This window comes from Malurus melanocephalus, unplaced genomic scaffold (genome assembly GCF_030028575.1).
Source record: "Malurus melanocephalus ecotype Western Australia unplaced genomic scaffold, MMel_1.1 scaffold_60, whole genome shotgun sequence".
NCBI classification, from domain to species: Eukaryota; Metazoa; Chordata; class Aves; order Passeriformes; family Maluridae; genus Malurus; species Malurus melanocephalus.
In genome coordinates this window covers 687,541-711,723 of record NW_026623292.1, presented here as the reverse complement: position 1 = coordinate 711,723, position 24,183 = coordinate 687,541, and the positions used below count along the sequence as shown (strand labels likewise).

Genomic DNA, 24,183 nt, shown 5'->3' with positions numbered 1-24,183 from the left:
AGACACAAACAAACAAATATGGAATTAACTGATGTATTATTTATTAAGACAAAATCAGCCATGCATGCAGAGTTTATGAAAGCATGTGTGCAGCCCTATAATCCTTTAGTAAACCCACATCACATTGTAGACACAAATCAATATGATGCAGTTCACATGAAAACATGGTTTAAGAATGGTTTAAACGGAGAATGTCTTCAGTGGAGGGAGGGGGAGTTGTGATTTCTATTTTTCTTTTTTCCCCATCGTGCATGACTTTTCAATGRTAAGACCTGGGTCCCTGGCTTGGAAACCATTTAGATGCAACTGCAAGCATTAAGAAGTGGGTTGTAAAGTTATAAAAAAATAATTTGTTTGTTCTCCAAAATAACAAGCTTAGGATGTACCGTGAAGTTAGTCCGTTAAACATCTTAATTTCTTTTGACTTCTTGAACATGAATGAAGAATGAATTTGGTTAAATGAAATATACTGATTTTCTTTACTAGTATAAAGAAAATAAAAGTGCTGCATTTCAAATAATTTGTTACATAATGCAGGGCAGACTTGCAATTTTAAACCTTACCTTTCAAGAGACCTACATATTCCATTAAAAGGGTGCAGAAGAAACAAATGAAAATAGCCTAAGAAGAAAAGCAAAGTCCAYATCCTGATAGTGATCAGTATTTTATCAATAAGTTGCTCTTAAAATTGCTACAATATTTACTGTATTACAGGTAAAGCAACAATTTAGCTTACAATAGCTAGAACTGAGAAGCTGAGTGCATGCTTATTATTTTCAATTTATCAGATCCATCTCCCTACCCTGCTCCATGACTGACAATGTTCTGACAATGATGATGGTGATTTGGAGGACAACAGAAAAAGGAAAGAWAGGCTGGTAGGACAGATCTCTGTAGCAACATATTGTGGTTTTTCCCTTGTCAATAGAAAAGCTGCAGCACCATCAGCATCCTCAAACAAATTTGCAGCTGTGGTAGACTTGTATTTCATGCAATAGATGTAGTTGGGCTCTTTTCAGAATCCTTTACACTGCACTTCAGTTTCAAGATGAAGATTTCAGCAGCAGCTCCAAAGCATTTTGAATTAATACACACTATTGCCAGCTGTACTTTCGGGTGCAATTATTTACCTTGTCTTAAACAGAACATGTGACTTTATTTGCATATAGGGTACAAAAACAGGAAGTGGTTTGGTGTTTTTATTTCAATTAACAGCTTATGGAAAATATGAAGAAACAGTATAAAATATCTAAGAAACCAAATTACATTTTACAATTTCCAGAATACTAGGCTGAATATATATACTCAGCAWATTAATTTAACCCTCTAATTCCTAAAACCAAGTATCTTAGCTCTTCAAATAATGCATTTTTTTCCCTAATTAATACCTTTGAACACCCAGAGAAACCGCATGTAGAGGTTGTATAAGGCCACACAGATCATATGGTTAGCCAACAAAAGCCCTGTTGAGAAACTATTGCTAGAAAACCATTACACTCATTTTCCATCAAGCTGTTTCTCTTCATCTCATCACTTTTTTTTTTCTTGTTTTGTTTTGGAAGACACTAAGTTATCACATTCTAAAAGGAGGACAACTCTAACGTGCATATACTTAAAGGAAAAGCATACAAGAGATTTCATCATTTTGCATATACACCAGAAAAAAAAAAAGTGGTAGGATTATTTACTCTTATTTACATTATTTTACTCTTATTTACATGCAAGAAAATCTTCATGCTCAAAGCACACAAAAGMAAAAGCTCAAAATGTGACTGTATGAGGCTTGACATTTTAGTTATTGCTGTGTACAAGGCACGCGGATAAATGTCTGTCATTGATCTGTGCTCACTGATATTGCAAACATACAGTAACATTAAAAGACTGTACGACAAAATTTCAATAATTCAGCAGCAAAGTGAAAATGTTTATAACACTGTGAACACTAGCAGATTATAGAGACATTACTGAAGAGAGTTCCTTTTGGAAGGGACCTCTATTTAAAAGTTTGAAGACAGAATTCAGTATTTAATACTCATACACAATGTCATTTCTCCAATGCCCCCATCAGAAGGTATTAAGAGTCATCAAAACAGACTGTACAAGTTAAGACCAGGCCCTCCCTTTGAAATCGTAGCCAGTCCTTCCCCCAGGGAAGACCTGCTTTCTGGGTAACACTGGTAGGGAAGGAACATTGGCATATGGTTTGCTGTTTAATTTTAGGTGAAKAGCTAGATAACTTCTTACACCATAATACGCAGAAATTAAAATAAATTCAAATTGCATTGCATCATATTCCAATTGGTCATGAATCTCTGTGCAAATATTCTAAATTATGACCCTAGCCACTGTAATTCACTAGACTGGAACATAAATATATAAATAAKACACCATTACTGTATTAAAAATATCAATATTTTTGTGTTTAATACAGTAAAAATAATGATTTTCCTTTACAATTTTGAWAAATCTGACTATGGGAACTTCCGATTTGTATTGCTCTTATGGTTTTCTTATTTATATATTTGCAAACAAAGTTTATGTATAAGACAAAAATGAAGGAATAATTACAGAGATGGTTGCATTGTGTGTATGATTTTTCTATATTTTAGTCAGGATGTGTAGTCTAATACCTCTATAATTAAAACCAACCAAAAACTGCAAATTTAACCAGGAGTTATCTGCACAGAGGTGGGCACTGGCGTGAGAGCACAGTCACAGCAGACGCAAAAATGAAATCTGAACCCAGAGATTCCTTCACCTGTTGCACTATAGAAGTCTAGAGAGAGATTCTGCCAGGACTCTGGCAGTGGAAAAACAAGTGGGATTATCYACTTTGCTTTCCACTCCTGGTTCAAAAAAAGAAAATATATGCCATGGTATCATTTATTCTTTATCAAACTGGATTATGACTCTTCTGTAAGATGAACACAATGTTTTGGGTGGAAGAGGAAGAAATTGAGGAAGAAGGAGGTAAAAAACAAACAGGAGTAGGAGAAAAAAGCAAACACAGTATTTTGGACAGCACTTTTGCCATCCTGGGGGTTCAAAACAAAGAAAGGGCTCTGGAGCTCTGGGSAAATGAATGTATTATCTGTTTGTTGTCAAGATGAAAACTGCAAAAGCTGCTGAATTGCATTATGAATATGGGTGCCCAAAGAGTTATAGAACACTTTGGGCTGCAGAATATGTAATACTATATTGTAAAAATATGTTAAAGCCATAAATTTTGATACTGTACCCCAAGATTTGCAAGCTTGCTTACAATTGTTCATAGAACTATTCCAAAATGCAATCAGGAAAAAATTATAGTTTCTTCAAGTTTCTGTTTGTGGTTTTGCTTGCTGACTTTAATACTTACCTAGTGTAACACTGTGATACAAAAAATAAGGTGCAAATTGGGTTGACTAAAATTATAGTGGGAAATGGAAGAAGTTTTTGAAAAGTGCAGTTTATGCAGTGCATATAATTAATAGCCAGAAAACAATATTGGAAGGGAACCAACCATGAGGTRAGAATGGGCATGAATTCTTTATTTACAGCTGTGGAAGTTAAGTGTAGTCATACTTTTACTATTTTTTGCTGTATAAATAAATTCCATACTAATATCTTTTTAAGGATGAAAATTTCTCAATTGAGACTCATATGTACCAATCATTTGGATAAATATTGATATGTACCATATATATTTTCTGCCCTTTCAGTAAGAAGAATTTTTAAAATGAAAGCATACTCTAAAAGCATTATTTAAGTATTATTGATTGCTATAATATGAATATGTTTCTTTTTCTTCTTAGTCTATTGAAACACATATAAAACTTGAAGCTAGTTATGAAGAAATGTAAGAAGTATGAAGGTAACAATAACATAAGTGCAAAGTACAAATTTATTTGCTTAAAAAAGTAATTCCATTTCACAAGCTTATCAGTTATTGAAAGAAATCTGTACCTTGAAATCTCCTTTCTTCTTTCAACTTTTCAATTTTTCTTCCTTAGATATTGGGTACATGCAGCAACCAGTCAGAATGGGGAAGACACTTTTACGATGCCTCTGCAGTCCAGCAGGCAACTAGTTCCCAACTAAACTTTGCCACATTCATGGACATGCAAAAAGACTCAATACATGGTTAGCAATGTACTACTTTTCCTTGTAACACAACTGTCAGATGAAAGGCAACATAAGACAAAGTAGATAAAGCATTCTGAGCTATGAGACACACAAAGTGGGTGCAGAAGTTGAAAACTGTTGGCAGTAGATTCCTTTGACTCGGTCACTAGCCCAGAAATTTTAAGTAAAAGCAATCAGGAAAAGCCACGGAAGTACCCTCTGCTATGGCTTCCCTGCACACTCCAGCAGAATCTCTGTCCCTATTCGTAACAGGTTTCTGCTCACACTCCTAAGTTATTAGGACTGTGCAGGTGTCAAATACTTTCCCTACAAACTTACGCACTTGTATCAATCCAGACTTCAAACCATTATATTATTTCTTATTTAGCTAACACTTAAGCACACCTATATTATCTTCTGAGTAATTTTTCTTTAACATCTTTGTAATACTCAATATTCGATCCTGGCTGAAGCTGGAAAAACTGGATGATTAAGTTCTGACTTTAAATAGCAATGCGTTGAAAAAGTTTTTAATCACACAAGTATTCAAGAATTAAAACAATAAYTGTCAAAGGAAGTACATGTGTGTAAATTAAAATACAGTAGGATCACTGCCAAATCCAACTGGACTATTCAGTTCTTCTGGCAGTTCATTGAGATAACACCTCTTGTGTTGGAAGTGACCAAGTTTAGAATTACAGTGCTGAGACACTAATCATGGCTAGGTCCCTGTGCAAACACACCTAAGTAACTACAAGAGAAAAAAAACTATGTTGTAGTTACAAATTMTATTCATTGTTAATCAACCCAGAATAAGAAGGAAGAGTATTATCTAGCAATCCCAGAACTCTCCACCACAAAGTCTCTCACAGCATATCGAAGAATTTCTACAAAAAATACTGATCAAAATRTTGAAAAGAGGTAAAATAATTCAACAAAATGATAATATCCTGTGTTWCCACACTATCAAACCTATTGCTTGTAGTTGCTTTGTCCTGTTTTATCTTCCTAACATTCTCCAGACTGCTGGACTTTCATCTTTCCCTTGTATTTGCTTCCTTCCAGTCTTCCTTCTCATAAACTCAAGAGTCTGCAGCTGTCATAACTTCTTAATTTCTCTCAGTTTAGGGACTGGGAGGAAAATTTAGACTGATTTATACACCTACTCTGACCTGAACATACATTTGTGATACTTATTCTGTTCCTTGCAGGTTCTTGGTGTAGATAATGACTTTCCACAATCTACTATCTCAGTCTTCTGCATCTCAGAAAACCACCAAGAATGCAGTACAGATTGCGACAGAGGCACTGTTTTCCCTTGTTATGTGAAAGTGAAGGAATCCATCCAGTCACAGGAACATAGTGGACACAATCATTCCATCGTTCCTGAAACACCTGCATTTCCTAAAGCATTATTTCCTTCACTGATCAATATGACAGAAAAATCTGATGTTGCCTGGTCCCACAGACCAGCCAACTTTTCTGCAGGATGTATTCCTAGCTGAAGTTGAGGAGTGCAAAACTTCAAATTAATCCCAAGACCACTGGGAAGCCTAGAAAAGAAATGTGAGAAAATCCTCCCCTAAAATTAAGAGCTATGGTTTCTCTAGAATATCTTAATTAGTCATTAAGATTTAAGTAACTTGATAATTTAAATCTTATTTTGAAACAGCTAATTTTCTAAGCACTGGGTTTATTTGTCCAGAAATATTGAAGCATTTCCAAGTCTTTCACTCTTCTCAGTTCCTGAAAAACTAGGAAACAAATCTGTGTTCTCAGAAAGTTCCTCTTGATGGTCTGGTATCTCTCTGAAAGTGAGATGTCTTTTCGTACTTGGCATGAAATGATTGTGAGACCTTATACGTTCCCTTCCCTCCTTTGAACTTCGGAGGAGAACGCAAGGAGCTCAGACATTTGCGAGGAGAACAGGAAGAGCTTCCAACATAGCTCTTTTTTTTCGTCTGGTGTAAGGAGTGTTTGTGTTCTGAGAAATCCTTCATGATCTGGACCAAGGATTCCCCGAATAGCTTGCCCCCTGTGTATGGTAAAGACAGCAGTTTACATTTCAGATCTAGCAATGAGCTCCACGGACGCAACCACAGAGCTCTCCAGGCTACAGTGAGGCATGCCACATTTTTAACAGTGAGTTTGAGAGAATCCTCAGCTGCATCATGGATAAAATTAGCTGCAATTTTACACAGCCTGCCTTTCCTCTGCATGGCACCAGATGGGACCCATTTCTTTTTGAATCTGGCTCGTTCTTCCTCCAACCATATTAGTAATGCTTTAGAAGCATAACTGCAGTAGATAGATATTCCAAGCTGGGCTGCAACTAGCTTGAAAGATCTTTTAATTGCCTCCTCAACCTTTCTGTCAGTAGGATCTTTAGGGAGAGCATCCGTATTATCAGGCACTGACAGTGCAGAATCACCAGCAAACAATGCTCTGTCTACCTCAGGCAAGSTCCCCCACAAAGCAGCTTTATCCACTGGAAAAGGATAGAGCTTACGAAGGACTGCGGGGGCTTCATGCTTGGCCTCAGGATTACCCCAAATCCTGCAGACAAGATCTTCCACAGCTGAATGGATAGGAAGTGCATTATCTACCTTGCCTTCTTCAGAGGGGATAAGCAGTTCTTCTGAAGCACATTCAGATTCTGAAGACTTTAGCATTAGCACCCTCTTTATGTGTTTGAACAGGTAATTCTGATTCTTCATGTCAAATTTACGCAAAGGATCTGGTCCTTCTTGATCTTCTGTAGGGAACTCAGATGCTGACTCCCCATCTTCAAGGGTTGATTCAACCTCCAAGGCCTTGTCAGCCTCAGGTTTCTCCTCCCCAGAAGCTGTTTGATCTTTTAAGCTGTCCATATGATCAGACTCAAAAGTCTGGGAACTGCTCCCGGATGCTTCTAAAGGAAGCACTGTAACTTCTGCAATTGGTACCCTGGGGTGCTTCACTGAATGGGACCTAGCCTGTGCCACAGACATTATGCTTTGTCTGGCTGCTGTCAAAGCATCCTTTAGGACATTAGCCAGCTCAGGCAAGATTACGGATTTCATTAGTGAACTCTTTTCAGATTCAGAGAAGTTAGTGGCAGTAGAAGGTCTTACCTTCCTGTGGCAGAAGCTCTGAGTGTCTTCTGAATCTGAGCTGCAGTCTGGGGTCTGGCTGCACCAGTGCTGGAGAGAATGATGCTGCCTTGCCAGTGAGCCACCAACTGAGTTGCAGCTGAGGGGTTGCTGGAAAGGGGATGGCTGTCCTGCCTGAGAATCTGAGCCCTCCTCCGACCCCATTATCTGTTGCTCAGAAGCATGATGTCTAGAGCCATGCCTGTACTTCCATTCGTCTGATCTCTTTTCCTCTTGGCAGAGGGAAGCAGAGACAGAACTAACCCTTGTAAGCTCTGAAGACTGCCTAGCCCTCCTCCTGGTGTAGGAGGCTTCTGATCTGGTGCTGGAGTATGGATCCCCTGACCTTCTGAAGAAGTTGGATCTGTCAGATCTCACAGATTTTGATTTGGTAAAGACAGGGTCTGCTTCAGGAGAATTGGCACAGCTACCTTTTCTTTTCTTTTCCTTGTCCAGTTTCTTTCCTGTCCAAGTAGACATGGACCTGAAGTGATGAAAAAAGTTCAAAATACTCGAATTCCTAGATCTTTCAAAAATTACATTTTTTTTCAAGGGAAACCCTATACCCTTTTTCCTCAAAGAAGCACCACATCATGTGAGGCAGACAAACTGGGAACTGAGTGACTGCAGTGATGCTGGGCTGCAGAGAGGGAGGCAAGGTATCTTCTGTAATCTGACTGGTTGCTGCTGCTGCCCTGTCTCTAAGGAAAAAAGAGGAAAGCCCAATATATACTAATTACACAGAAATACATTTTAGAAAGGAGTTTTTTCAGGGTACATAGTACGAACTCTTTCATGTGAACAAGTCTGAAAGCTTGGCATGTATYTACCCTTATTCACCAGACATAAAACTCTAGATCACTCTTTAGATTAACTCAAGCCACTTAAATATGGAGACATAAATTCAAATCTTGCTACAGGTCACACATGAAAGCAGACTTAAATACTTATTCCTGGTCTGAGAATACATGTATTGAGGTCATATCATTTGCACAATTCTGCACAAAGGACAGTTTCTGCTGCTGAAAGTTCCAAGTATCAAAAACCAGTGGAGCAATAAAATCTGACTTCCCAGGAAAATTTATACAGTACTTTTAAAAGTCTGTTTCCAAAGGTTGCATCACACTTCCCTTTTTATTTATGAATTTAGTTAATTCATATGTGCTTAGAGCTGTAATAAAATACTATTTTGAACTCATTAACCTCAGAACAGAGCATATTGTTTTTTAATCAAGGAAGAATAAACAGAAACTGCTCTTTAGCATTCATAACTGTACACTGTCAGATCAAGACAATTCCCTTCTATGAAGAAACTATGGCAACAAAGCAGATCCTTCTTGAAAAAACCTGCTTTTTCCATGTACATTTGTAAATGTCAAAYCTTCAAAATAATAAAGGACTTCTACAATGCTTTTGAAACAGGAATGCACTATAAAATCTGTTCTAACACTCATGTAAAATACAATGGTATTGACCTATTTAGAAAATACCATTATTTTTTGTACTAATCAAAACCAAATAAACTGCTTATTTAATAAGCTATATTCATAGTTGTGGTATGAATAGACTTGCCAAGGCATGCTTTTGGTAATGCCAAGAGATTTGGCTAAACTGCATTTACTACAAAGAAAGACAGTCAGGAATAAGAGCTGTTTTCATGCTTTGAAGCTGCTTGCTATATATCTTGTACTGAAATACATGAAAGGGAGATTTGCTTTCTTGTAGGAGATTCCTTCACCTCTGTGTATAACGTCACTTTTTTTGTTACTGGATTAGATGTTAGTATTGGAAGCCGTTTTCAATGCATTTTTTTCCTGTCAACACCGGATTGTCTTTATTAGGCTTCAGTTAKAAATTTATTTTCAAAAACCATAATGCTCAATATAGTGCCCTAAATGAAAGGACACTGTATCTGGCATTTGAACTATCTGAAAGATRGCTTTGCAAATAAAGATTCCATACTTTGGCTTTCAAACACATGCAATCACGTTTGAATCTGGATTTCACCCTGCAATAGCAAATGGCTTATACTAAGCTTGGATATTTTTTTTTTTCTAATGGTGCGGTTGGAATGCTATTTTTAGTTCTATATAACATTGGATACAGAATCTTTGACACAGAAAAAAAAATAGTTAGTTTTGAATTAGTAAGTGTGATACTACATACAGCACATGTGTGACATGAACAGGGAACATGAYAAACCACATCAGCTGCTCACCTGTATTCACCAAATGTTCCATCGTCTTCCTTCATAGGTTGTATTTCAGGATCAGCATGTGCATCCTCCTTTTCCTTCACTAAAATATTTGAAATAGCAATTTTTATCATGAAACTGCAAGATGAGAAAGTCTAACACCTTTATTTCTCAAACTGATCACATTTGGGAGGAACGTGGTTTGAATATAAGCAATTTTTAAAAATGGGACCTTAGGCTATCACATTTTTTCTTTTGAAAGAAGGATCTGTTAATTAGTTATAGAATTTTATTTTCATTCAAGTATGAAAGACTGCATGTCATTTTGTATTAGTAGAACACTTTCCTTTCTTTTATTTCTAGCACTAAAGAGAAAAATTTGTTAAAAATCCTACTAAAATARCTTGGTTATTTATATTATTAATAGACCTACTGAATAACTTAGTTATTTATATCATTAATAGAGCTATTGTTTAATCAAATTTAAATAATTTAGTTCTACTTAACCATGCTCTCTATTTCTTCTTCATATTCTTCTCATACTGATTGATAAAACTGAATCAGATGTACTTTTGTTCACAAATTGTACATTTTCTTTCATGTAAAGAGACTCTAGAGATTTTAGATAGTATTGTGAGAATTATTAATATTGGAAAAAAGTAGGTATGGTTTGTTAATTTTTTCTTTTCTGCAACATGATCAAACCCAATGCAAAGTCACATACACTGGAACCTTAATTTAGCACATTTGTATCTCATGTACATTATGGTTTCAGTTTTAATCCTTATTCACTGGTGGGAATACAACTTATCCCTATAAAATAATAAATGTAGCACATTGACACAAAAACCAGCTAGCACTTGAGGGGTCCGATATTTTACAGATGACATATATTCCTGTAATTTAAGATTGTTCACAGGGTTAAATAATACAGTGACTTTAAGAATTATCTTTGTGGTTCTTCCCTTTGCCTTTTCATTTCTGTTTTTCTGGCATCTATTCAAATTTTTCCTTTGTTTAGCAGATACACTTATATAATCCAATACACAATCTCTTGTCTTTTACTCTTGTACTTTCCACAGTTAATTTGTACATCATTAATTTATATGCTGTTATTTAAGAGGATATAAATCATTCCTGACAGTATTTACTAAGCCCATAATTGCAGTAACCTGCAACACCTTGAGATATATCAGGCTGCTATAATTTCATAATGAAGTAATTGATTACTTTCTACAAACCACAGGYAACCTCAAATGATATGCAAAAATTATGATGGAAAAGAGTTCATAACTTAAATTTTCATAGCTTTTGTAAATAACTTCGTGCTTTCAATTTGTCACTACCTATGGAACAGTACATTTGCAATGACACAAGAAATACAAAGTCCCTGCCATAACTCCAGTACAAACTGATTCTGGAAATCTAATAAACAGCCCAGGTCTACCTTTATATGTGTGTGGGTATTTGCATATGTATATGTGCATAAAAAAACATATACTAACTAATAAACATAACATATACTAATAATTCAGCAGGAGCAGAGAAAAGGACAGAATATCAGGGAGGAGGGATGCACAAAGTAATGACAACCTTAGCATCCATCTTCCCTCTACACTTTTACTCAAAAACTCTGTTTTACCCTCTTCTAGATGGTGGTTCATTCCCAGTCCTCTTTACTCTTTTTCAGTTTCATCACTTCACTTGTTTCAGTCTCCTGAGCCACTTTTTCTATATCCTCTGTTATCTCATTTTCTCTTTAAAACATCCAAATATTAGAAACAAACCCCTAAGATGATGTCTTCAGCCTGACAATATAACTCTGTGTAACACTGTGGTCCTTAATTATCTGTGTTTTCTTCAAGGACATAAGCAGCTGGAACAGAAATTTCTCTTACCTAATTTTTGCTGTCACCACAAATCTTCGCTGTCTCTATAAAACAATCTAACACTTAGATTGGGCAGAGTAGGATTCCTATACTTAATAAAGTGATTTTCTCATTAAAATAATCCGCTCTGCTATTCCAGCAGATTTCCCTTATGAAGAGGTAAAGTTCTTAGTGCTTTCTGACAATAGTTTTCAGAAATGTACTGATCAAAAAAACTAAGTATAGATTTTTCTTCTATGCATCTTTTTTTTCTAAGTGCATCCATCTTTTCCATGCCCAAGCTAAAAGTATGAACTTCAAGAAGTTTGAGTTGAATTTAAATAAGCATTCTAGAGTCTGGATATTTTGTAATTTCCAAAACCTTGGAGTCTGTAATAGAGAAAATAGTTTTTTTTATGAAATGAAAATTTTACATGAGWCTTAGCAATAGTCTCAGAATATGAGAATAAAAAATCAGATTATCCTTTGATGCTCACTTGAAGTTTGTTCATAGCCACTCACACCTCAGTAGCTGGTCTGAGACCGTATTTGCAGTACTGGTTCTCACTGTCTTTTTTAAGAGAGCTTTGGTCTACGGAGCTATTACAGAAAAAGAAATAGAAGACCAAGGAAAGATATATATGATATATATATGCCCACATATATACTTACATACACACACATGCCTTTTGTAATATGTACATCAGCAGGAATGCAAGTTTTGATAGAAAAACTACTTTGTGTAGTTCCAATTTTTAATGAAAAAWTGTAACACATACTTGGCCACTCCTAGACCAAAGGATAAAATTGATTTGCCATGTACACAGTGTAAATGTCAACCAGCAGAAAATGTGATTTTCCAGTAAAGCTGACATCTGTCTTAATGGGCTACGAATAGACAAATTTTACTATCCTTGTTAAATAGCATACCTGGATACTTGCCACCCTTATTCCTCCTTATGAAGCAAACAATCAGTAAAATCAAGATCAGAAGAGCAACAGCACACATGAGGCCAATGAACCATCCTTGAGTAGCGATGTCTACCTGCCGGCTTGCCATTGCTAGAGATAAAGGGAGAAAAATTATGTTTTATTGCATTTAAATACTACACTAATTCAAATAAATARTAGCCAATACACTGTTCATTAAAGAATAGCATTCACTGTAAAAAAAAAAAAAGATAGTATTAAGAAAAACAGTCATACTGTATTTTGTGAACATTTTCATTATTCAAAAGGTTTTCAAGTACATATGCATAGAACTTAATTTTCAGTACATAAGAAGTCGGTTAACCTTTGAGCTTAGCAATTACTTTGCAAAATCTACACACATACTACATTGCTTTCCACAAACCTCAGAACTATTCTCAACCACTTTGCATTAATTAAACTACTGAAATGAAATTGTAAATTATAATTCACACAAACGTGTCAATTGCATTCTCAAAATGAATAAAAAGCCAATACTCATTAGCTAATGCATTACCATCAGTCTGAAATGGGGAAATAGATAGGTCATTGAAGGGCCCTAACATAAAATTTCAACTAAATTCAATGAGGCATCCTTTAAAACAATATTAAGCATCATGTTTTCTTTCTCTCCTCCAACCCATAGCTCATCCTACAATTTATCATGATTGCCATGATTTAGCCTTAGTTAGGGCTTTGCACGGTGCAATCACRAAGCCTTTCCTTGGCACTGTTTCTCTCCAAATGCTGACTAGCTGGAAGAGAGTGCATTATACTGGTGAAGCTCATTTTCTACTCCACTGTTTGGAAACGCACTACAGGCAACTAGGCTTAGGATTTGCTGTTGGGAGACAGTGGGAAGGGTGAGAGGCGTTAGGGTTGCATGCTCCAGACAGAAGAAAATGTGGAGGAAGATGATCATCCATCCAAAGCTATCTTTCTCATTTTCAGCTTCTTCTCCAGGCCCAAACCTCAAGAGTATGAAAGTCCATGAAGAGCTGCCCAATAGACAGGATTCAAGCCCATGTCTCAATGTTATTTTCTAGTTAAGAAGGAGTCTGAGACAGGTAACTTGAAAAAGCAGCTGTCAATGCTCCCACATTCCTGAGAGATTCTATGAAAATGCAAAGTACTTCTGATATCTGGATACAGTATCTCCAGTCCATTCCATACAGAAGATGTGTATCCAACTTTAGAAGTGCTAGGCTAAAATTAACTCTTTCTTTAAATGCCTCTTTTTGGTCTTATTGGGCACAGTTATTAMTTGATTTTGATTTAAATAATTCAATGAGTTAATGTGTCTGGTTACTGTGGAGATTTCTCAGACCTTGTTTATGTTTTCTGATATTTTAGAAACTGACTCTTATATGCACAATAATTTAAACTACTTCGCATAAAATTCTCTACATGTTATAAATATGTAATTTATATACTTATACATTTATACTTCTTATGCCACATATTCTATATAGAAATAGATATAGAAATATTAAAAAGTGGCAATTAAGAAAAAATCACAAAGGCAATCTTCCTCTGAACTACAAATCAAAATAAAAGAAAACTTTGTTTTGACATTAAGGTTAAAACATTTTGTGTTTTGCACATCTGCATTCACATAAGGCATTAAATGTTATATAATATGTACCGTGACAAAATGCAAAAGCACAATTCACACTCAAATGTAGTAAGAAATAGCATCAAGCCAAACTGATGCATAGAAATATGCAAGATAGATGGGAAAGAGTAAAGATGAAAACTTACTTATGCAGCTTTCTGTATTAAACTACTGCATTTCCTGTAGGAAAGGGTTTCTAGGTATCTGTGCATCTTTAAAAAAATGGCACATTTCTGCCTATGCTATGCAAATTATTTGCTTCAGGCAGAAAACCTCATGTCTTGGTGAACCACTAATGCATGAGCCAATGCATAACACTACTAGCAATGCCCAAAAGGATAAACCCACACACTGTGAAGATACTCTATATAGGAATGCTTGTCAAAAAAAAAAATGTTTCATATGAGGCAAAAGCCTCATATATGAAACATCACAATTTCATTCCTAATTAAGGACATATTCCTCTTTGTGTTTTCCTCTTTGTCCACTCCATCTTTTTGTAATGTTTAAAAGCTTTGACCTGGGCTGAAGATAGTATGACACAAGATTTTTCTGTAAGAAATAGGCTATGTTTATAATTTCATACTGGACATTGAAACTCTCCATTATCAAGAAGTAGAAAGGAGTGTCTTTAAAGTCCCTTCCTCCCTAGCTACCCAAGGGCATGAGTCAACATAACTGGGGTAGTACAGGGATTCTTATCTACTGGCTCAGTATATTTTATGCAGGTAGGTGGTTTTGGGATGGTTTCCATTCAGCTCATTTTGAATTATATTATGGTCTTGATCCTTATTTACTGCTCCTTTAGGCTTTGGATGTGCATTTGCATAAAACTTTAGAGGTTTGTACCAGTAGCTGTTTCTGGCTCTGTGTTTACCCATTCACATTTGCCTGGCACTGTTATTCAGCATCATGTTTTCAAAGCTCTCCTGCAACATGATAAACTGTGAACAGAAATGGAACAAAACAAAGCAAAAAAAGAGATGATTTTAGAAGGTGCTCACTTTCAAACTGGCATACCCATTATCTGCTTTGTTGCCTGATAATTTTTACCTAATGTTCAAGAGTATTTTCATGTTTAAATTATTTTCTTACAAAATAACTTTCTGGWCTTGGTGGGGTTACTTGGTATATAACTATGCACTGAGCAAAATGCTTGGAATGAGCAGAAGTGGCTAAAATAAAAATAGTAACAGCTGACCAAGAACACGCTGATGGCGTGGCATGTGATGGCAACAATATATTCAGCATGACATCAGAAAAACTTCCAATACAACCATTTCTCTGAGTGAAATTGGCAGGCATTGCTGATTTGCTCACAAAAAAATAAGACTCACTATCAACATAAGGAACTTAAACAGCCTTACAGATTCCCAGGATATATGTGTGACATCAAAATCCATATAAAACCARTATATGGCAGGAAAGATTTATAAGCAGGAATCTCTTAACATTGGTATAAATAGATTACATGAGACATCAAATTGAATCTGCACTTTCTGATTATGCAAATATTTTAGCTCTATAAAAAGAAATGTTATTTAAATACAGCCGTCTAATTATATTAATTGGAAATATAAGAAATAGGTCATCTTCAGTGCACAGCACACAGATGGAGCATGAGTAGGGCATATCTTGCCCCTAGTACAAACATCAGTCAAGTAGAGTGATTTGAAAGGATGGAAACATTCACAATCTACATACAAATGTACTGGCATTATTTAGGAGTTAATAWAATATTTTAACATTGCTCTATAAAAGGAACATGCAAAGATTCTAGCTGCAACATTTCTGGGCTAGAAGCAGTTCAGTATTTCAGCACTTGGTCTACCACGATTCTGACTACGATACAGAATTGGTACAGCGTGCCTCACCTGGACCTGTCTCAAACACATCCTCTGAACTCCTAAAACCAGACAGGCCCTCAGCACCAACCCGGACTTTATATGCTGTTCCTGGTGTTAAACCCTTTAAGACAAAGAAGCTTCGAGAACCATTTACAATTTCTTTTTTCCAATCTTCTTTGCCTACAAAATTTTAGGAAAACAACATATTGGAATTTTAATTTTTTCTGTATTACTGAAAATTTCTAAACAGAATAATACTGTCAGTTATTTTACTAAACTATGGATCATCTGATAAAAATAACTTCTCTCAAAACATTAAAATTATATAAAATTATGACTAATAAATTGCATGCAATATATTGAAGAAGACGTTGTAGAGTAATTATGAAACTATTTTAAACATTTGTTCCATTGTACTAAAGAAATACAAATTTAATTTATTTTTAAATGCTTATTGAACTTAATTACAGAGCACATTAAAATAGATTTTARTCATTTAATAAAATGACGCTTGCAGTTTCAGTCAATGTTTACTTTGGTCAAGAGCTTCTACTTCAAAATATGAATCTCTCTCATATCTTTTTTCTAGGACAGTCTCAGCTATTTCTTTGACCAATATCCAGAAAAATGCATTTCTAGTCCAATTTTCAGATTGGAACTTTATTGATAMCTTTAGAAGGATGGGACATTTTAAAAGAAGTATCTTGCTTTTATTAGCTAACTTCCTGTCCATTATTATGGGTATTATCAAAGATTTAAACCTTGTTTTAGGCAATAAGAGTATAKAAATTGATTTCTATCTTATTTTAAGGTTTAATTTAACAAAGAATACATWATTTAATTTTTTTTTTCTGAATTGGGCGCAATTTAGGAAAACTCATATCCTACTTTAATGCAAGTAATCATGTTTTTACACATTCAATCACTTCAAGGTGTACAACTTCAGTTAAACTACATTKTTGGATGTTCATGTTCAAAAGAATTTATAAAATAATACAAAGGAACAAAGGTTCATATTCTATCTATGCATCATATACCTGCTAAACATTGACTTGTATTAAAATGATTAATATTTTATCTTCTCGATCAAATTAAAAAATAATTTGAGACATTTACGAGCTATTATTAACACTAGGTCAATTTAAGACCTCATTTAGTATAAAAATCTTCAAAAATACATCTGGACACTTTAGCAGAATTTAATGAAATGACTTCTTACTGCCTGCTACACCATATTCAACATAAAAGTTCGCATGATCTGGTCCCTCATACTCCCAACTGATATTGGCATAGGTCTCAGCAGCAGCTGTGGTTACATTTCTGATCCTTGGATAAAGTGGTTGAACTAAATGCACAATAGAAAAACAAAGCAGAATATGCAGTTGTGACTTCATACATTAAAAAAAAAAAAATTAAAAGAAGTTACTATGTTAATTTMGACCATATAGAGGCAAAGTGTAGCACATTTGTCATTGGTTCCATTACTGGAAATTAGTGACTAAAGTACTGTATTTTGAAATTGAATCCCAGGCAGTATAAAATCTAKGTACTCTACTGAGCATGCTCTGTACCACAAAAACTGCCAAATACTTAAAAAGTACCTAACTGCCAAAATTCTGAAAAACATTATTTCTATTCATCTGGAAGTAAGATGCAGACAGCTGGAAAGTGAGAACATTGTCAGGGCAATGGGAAATGGCAGGACAAAAGGAAGCATGAAGGTGGCACACTCTTCCCTTTATGGCATGTGGCACTGAATGGACTGCAAATGCCCCAACTGCAAGCTCTTATAGGATTTGGGCTCTATTGCATTGATAATGATAAAAAAGGAAGACAATACCCTTATAGAATGTTGGACGGACAGTGTGCATGACTGGGGAGGTTGCAAAAAGGATTTCTGAATATCCTTCACCATCAGAGATAGTAGGAAAGAAAAAATAAAGAGTAAAACACTTTGCATCAGAAAGTAGAGATTAAATAATACAGYAAAACCTTACCTGTTAAATAAATAACACATGCACATTCTAGGATCATGCAGGAATCAATCAGTTTTACTGGTTTAAATATGAAACAGCTAACTGATACACATGTATTTGAAAACACATGTATTTGTAATAGTGCAGATACAAAGAAGATGCTCCACAAAGGCATTAAATTAGTTTTAACTGAAAACGCCTCACTTGGCCACTGACTTTTCTATCCTGCTAAAYAGATATTTTCTATTAGAAACATTAAAAATGCTTCCCACAGGACCATGAAACATCAGAGGTAAAAACCTAGTCTCAGTAAAGACATATGACAGAATTCCAGTGGCTTCATCTACACAAGAAAATAAAATAAGTTAAAGCCTGTTATCAAGGCAAGAGGGGCTGCACAGAATTTATCKATCCACTTAAATTATTTTCTTCTTCTAACAGGCTGGCTTTGTCCATATGGCCAACTGGAAAAAGTTCCAAGTTATATACAAAGAGAAATATACATACACTTATGAGCACCATGTCTAGCACTATGGTCTCTGAGTATTTTTTTTAATACCTAAATTATGCAAATTCTATCAGTTGTCCTGAGTATATATTCTGCTTATTACAATATTTTACAAAATAAAATTTTATCCCATATTTGCAGCAATTTTTTCTTCTTGACTCTATTCCAGTAGTACTCATTCAACAATTCAATCTATATTACTCCCCCGTCCAATGCCTTTGTAGCTAAACTGTGCTTATATGTCATTTCTTTCAACCAAAATAATAAGGAATATATTATTTAAGTAATAAAGAATAGGTTTATTTCTTGGTTGAAACCACCTGAACAAAATACCATAGAAAACACTAGATTTAAAAAAAAAAAAAAAACAAACAACCACACCCTAAGAAATGCCAAATCCAGAACAGTCTATGGGAAATCTACCATGTAACCATATACACTGTGGTAATGCAAGGGGATTAGATTCTGTTCCTCTGTGCCACTTGGAGACAGCAAGAGAAAAGAATAGCAGTCTAAATTTAGGAGGGTGMGGGAGTCTGAGATTGCAGACAGGATGTATAAACTTCCTTCCTGATTTGCACATAGGAACAGGTGTTTTCTTCAATCACCATCTCAGCATTTTTGCTGTGCCAAGAAAACAAGCAGTTTTTACTTGAAATATGACTGCGTTTTGTTTCATTAAATTGTAYTTCTCAAAGCCATATTTTCCTGGATTTTTTATTCCTCAGATGATGTCTAATTAGCAGCACAATGTTAAAGACAGAAAAACTGTTAGCAATAATCTGTTTTGTACTCCTAAAAACAGATGCCACAGCATTACCCCTAACTTCTCCCTGCTCATGCCTGAGCACTTGGGGATGAAGGAAACTCTCTCATCTTCTGTGAAAGTCTACAGATGATAAAGAGTTTCTGCAACACTAAGTAAATTCAATAATCACTGAATCTTCTCTTGTGGGTATTTTTTCATCTCCAATTTCCAGTTGCTGCTCTCATTAAAGAGTTGCCTGCTAGGTTAAACTATCTGGTAGAAGTCTTTCTGTTCATATGATTGCATGTAACAAACAAGTTGATTCTGAAAGCCACCTTAATTTCCTTCCTTAGTTTCTAAATCCTCTCAAGTGACTGATTTTTGCTTATATTTATCAGAAGTACTCATAGGTGATTTTTGCCAATAGCTGTTTGTACAGATTTACCCACATGTAGTATTTGGTCAGATTTAAATTCTGGGTTTTTTTACCACTGAATACAATGCACCAGGAAATTTGTTCAGTCGCACATTTCTTTACAAAATTACTATTTTTGCAGTTCTCCTCTTTTGCACTACTGCTTGATCCCATTTGCCATCAGGCCTGCAAAGTTTTACTTAAGCCTGTTAAATGCGCCATATTTGCAACATGATTACACACAGAAGAAGGTAAAAGACAGCTGATGGATCCTGGTAATGAAAGACTGGAGGTGAATTGTTTACATTTAAAGCTTCTCTTCAATCTACCCAGACTCTTGTCTTCTCAATCACCTCTCAGTTCTTCAGTAGGTTTCCCAGTACTGTTCACAAGTGGAAAATGTGTATTTGTCAGCTGGAAAGCTCCCAGCCTGTGCAAGCACCAGTTGGGAAACCATTGGAATGGACTGTTATAAATTTCAAGTTTTATACAGACCCACTCTTTGGGTTACCTCTGGCAAATTAAGCTTTTTTATTCCTGCCTCAATACAATGCAAAATTTAGCTGGCACTTCTGAGTATGGTTTCATTCCTGTAGTATCATGTAAAAGCATTTGCCAACTATTGAGAAAGAGGCCTAGGCTCAAAGTAAAATGTTCTTTTCTTTTCAAGTTAAGTCCAGTGCTTTTTTACTGGAGTTTTTTGGTGGAATTTTATTTAATTTTTCAGCCTTTCAGGAACGCAATTCGTACAAATAAGTTATACCTGGGCTGCAGAATCAACAGAATTTAATAAGATAGGACATGRGATCGGAAGGTATTTTAACAACGAAACAGGTACTCTTTCTCAAGATTTAGTCCAGAAGAACAATAAATAATACCCAAAGTGACTAAAGTTCAGGAATTTTCATGGAATTCATCTGATATTCAGGAAAAAAATGCTGGGTGAGTGATAAGCACAAATTTGAAGACTARTGTCAAGTGGAAAAAATCCCATGCAAAACAATATATCATGGCCAATTAGTTAAAATGTATAATGAAGAGAAAACTCAATTTAAAGAAAAAAACCCACAGCTGAACAAGAAAAAAAATGAAGGAAAGAGGTAATAGATTCTGGCAGAGCCTGACAGATACAGAAAAGGGATTTATTTTTCTTTGCCCTTTTAACATTCACAGTATGAAATTCAAGCTTTAGTGTAACAGTAGGAGTGAATTCCATTTCTGGTAGAGAGAAATGGTCATTAGTCACTTCTGGGATTATTAAGGCCAATTGCAAGAGCATTTCTGTAGTGTAAGAAATACAGAACTCAAAGAAGAAATGCAAACAATCAAGTCATTGATAAGCATTGAGTGTGGCATGGATTGTACATGATACCTACAAAGCAAAAGGTATTTGAGGAATTTCTGGGCAGTGATAATAATCACTTTCTCCAGTSTAGCATGTAAAGCATCAGCATTGTTCCCGGTGAACTTAAAAAAGAACAAAACAGTGGTTCTGCATAGCAGGCTGTACTGAAAGGATCACACAGATACAAAATGGAGAAGTCCACAGGGGGAGAATGACTGAAGGAGCAATACAAAAATACTACACTTAACTTGACTGAAAAAGCAGCTTGAAATCGTTAGCAAACAATATGGAGACATTATGTGAAATAATTCAAGAGGGAGGGAAAGAAGATGGTGGGCAGAGAAAATGATTTAAAGAACAGCATTTTGTACAGAACAAAGAAAACTCAGATGATCTTCTACAAAGAGATCAGAAATATCAACTCAGTTGAGACTGATTTCTAGCCTACAGTGAAGAGTTGCATATTGGTAATTCAGCCAAAAACCCCAAAAGAATAGTTTCAAACCCCAAGGGTTTTTTTCTCCCTTGTAACAGAAGGCATTACTATTTGTCAGCAGTACTTGAGATGTGAACTTCACATGAACAAGACAGACCAGATTGAGTACCAGTGACGGGAGACACTAGGTACARTTAAACATTACTGTGATCTCACAAACTTATTTTAATTGCATTTCAAGGTTACCAGTTACCAGTGCATGCAAGAAATGATTACAAGATTACAAGACCTTGCTTTCAAATATAAGCATTTACAAAATCAAAAAGAAACTCAAAAGTGAAAGGAGAAGGCTTGTGAAATGAGGCTGACATGCCATGCCATGACTCCCTACACTWCAGCTTACAAAAAAACATGCACTTATGTGACTCCTTATTTTAACCAACCACTTTCATTTCTACCACTGGTCAAACTGGAATTCTCTTCCTTCCTCTACAGGGCAGTTATTTAAAACTTCTAATGGAAAAGGACGGAAAAGATTTTACTCCTGYGATCACCTGAGTCACTTTCCAGGTGCTACTATCATTGTCTTATATGAAATTGTATTATTCCCCCATTTTTCTCCCACCTCTATTACCTCATGCCCGTGGTTAGATGCCAATCTATAAATGGCAATACCAGTGCATATTGACTATCTAACATTAGGTATAATACATACGAATTATATGTATTATATTTGTATACGTTTAACATATGAAGTTTTCARATACATTTAGAATACAGATTGCTAAGAAAAAAAATTCTTTTTTCTTTGTAATACCATAATTTGATCAATTGTAATTCATTACATCATAGTATTAGAAAGGAMAAACGATAGTGCAAGTCAAATAGGAGTACCAACTCTAACAGGATAGCTTTTTCATCTAGTAAATAACATTTCTCAGGATTTACTCATGTAGGCTCACGACAGTAGAAGTACTGAGTCTATTAAGACCCTTAGATTTACCACAGCAATATATCCCTCTGCACTTTAGTTTTACTCTGAGAAGTGAAATATATGTCMCACGTGGCACAGCTCACTAAGGTTTAAATTATTTGAATTCCTCCAGGATCTTGTGTCTAATGTTTGTGAGTGGCCAAGCTGCAGGTCTTCAGGGGCAGTTATGCAGAAGAAAACACCAAATGCAGAAATTTCAGTTCTGCAGTTTAGGCTGGCTGAATCTGGGACCTACTGTCTGCTTAACTTCCAGGACCAGTGTGTTCAAACTGAAAGAAAGAGGATAATTACATTTTCCTGGTAAGTTCTGCTCTTCAGAATTAAAAACCTGATATGTTTTTGATAGACCACAAAAAGGTTGGGAATATCTAAATTTTTTCTGGCTTTGGGTCCAAACTAATAAGAATTGTATAGACATATAGGCCCTCCTGCATTTAATAGAGGAAGGAAAGTTCACTGCTGGGTACAGCTTCTCTTTGAGTGGGCTGAGCACTTCTATCTTCCAAATCCATCCATTCAGGAGAACCAGCTAATTTGGCACTTGATACTATGATCCTCCTTTTCCTTACTCGTGGTCCCTCAGCAGTAGCGAAGCAGTTAACAGGGTAATTTAAGTAACCACTGAGAACATTCATCTCAGTCCTGCAGCAACTCAGATGTCCTAACAGATGTCATGGCTTTAATTCCCTCCTGTTTGCAGGTCCAAAGTTTTCTTTGCAATTGTAAGAGCTAGAAGCTGCAGGAATACGTGAAAACTTTGAAACTATAAACAACATGGAACCAAACAAAGACATCTGCTTAGTTTTCAGTCTGAGATGACAGCTCTGAAATGTGAGCTGCTCCAGCTGATCTTACAAATAAGATGCTTTTTGATAGCCACAGACTGTGATACAGCTATAATTAGAGACCTCAGTTTCACACAGAGAACCCATTTTTCCTTGCATGAGCTTTTAGAGTCAGCTATAAATAATGAGAACTTAATTTACATTTCTGCTGTGCATGTCCAGGACTGAAGCCTTTTTGATTGTTCCAATCTGTGCTGACATCTTAGCTACGACTAGACTAAAATTGTAAGCAAGACCTGTCATTAAAATAATTCCACAAATTCACACTTATCAACAATACATCTGATATTAGAGTACACTTTTATATATTTATATAAATATATACTATATATGCCCTAATACAGGCAAACATATATTTTTATATTGTCTGATTTATACCAGACTGAGTGAATTGATTTCTTTCTTATGGCTGTTATCAAGTGAAGAGAAATTACATGTAATAATCAAAGGAAGAGAAATTATATGTAAAACAATTTATGCTGTCTCTTCCGAGTTTATAAAAAAATGTTGGGTAGTTCATGTACAGATTTTGATTTGTGATGTTTATGGTCTGATAGTCTGAAGCACAGGTGTTCATTAGTGTTAATGACACCTCTGTGATTAAATGACACCTCTGTATAGACATATTTCTGAGTTTGAGCTATCTAACAGTCCTCAGGACAGCCTTTGCTTCTGACAATGAGGGTATCAAAATTCATTAAAACTGTGTGCAAAACTGCATCATAAAGAACTAAATATCACTGAATTCACAAATAAGGATGATACTAGCTTCTACTCACTGAAATATCCTCAAGTATTCACTCACAAAATGTGTGAACCTAAACCAGTGGGAAAACATTTGCCTGTATATTCAATCCTATTTGATACTCAGTTTGATACTCAAACTAAGAGGTAGACAGAGGGTACTGTCAGTCATCTGTCTCCTATGCACAGTTGGATTGCAAATGAAGTAAATGTGATCAAATGGGCAGCATTAATCTGCAGCAAGAACATGAATGCAGATACTTTTTAAAATAAAAAATGAACATGGCAGAAGCAGTAAAAGAATCTCCTTTGCAAAAGTGCTGGTTTTTCTACTCCAGCTAATCAGTGCTAGTGCACCTGGATCCTGAATATTTATGACAGTGACATACATATGTTAAATGTTCAGAAATAATTAGACTTTGCTGAAGCAAAGCTAATGAATTC

General features: G+C 35.5%; 1 protein-coding gene across 12 annotated transcripts in view; it reads right to left on the bottom strand.

The window, feature by feature from the left end:
* Positions 1 to 24,183, bottom strand: part of NRCAM (neuronal cell adhesion molecule) — a 146,113-nt gene that overhangs the window by 3,501 nt on the left and 118,429 nt on the right. For 2 of the 12 annotated variants that reach the window (XM_057366123.1, XM_057366124.1), the window contains 4 exons: positions 16,948 to 17,073; positions 15,756 to 15,908; positions 12,228 to 12,359; positions 9,454 to 9,532 (listed from right to left, as the gene is read on the bottom strand). In XM_057366123.1, the coding sequence (XP_057222106.1) occupies positions 9,454 to 9,532; positions 12,228 to 12,359; positions 15,756 to 15,908; positions 16,948 to 17,073 (490 nt within the window). The other 10 variants (XM_057366121.1, XM_057366122.1, XM_057366128.1 and 7 more) reach the window with 8 other exon arrangements.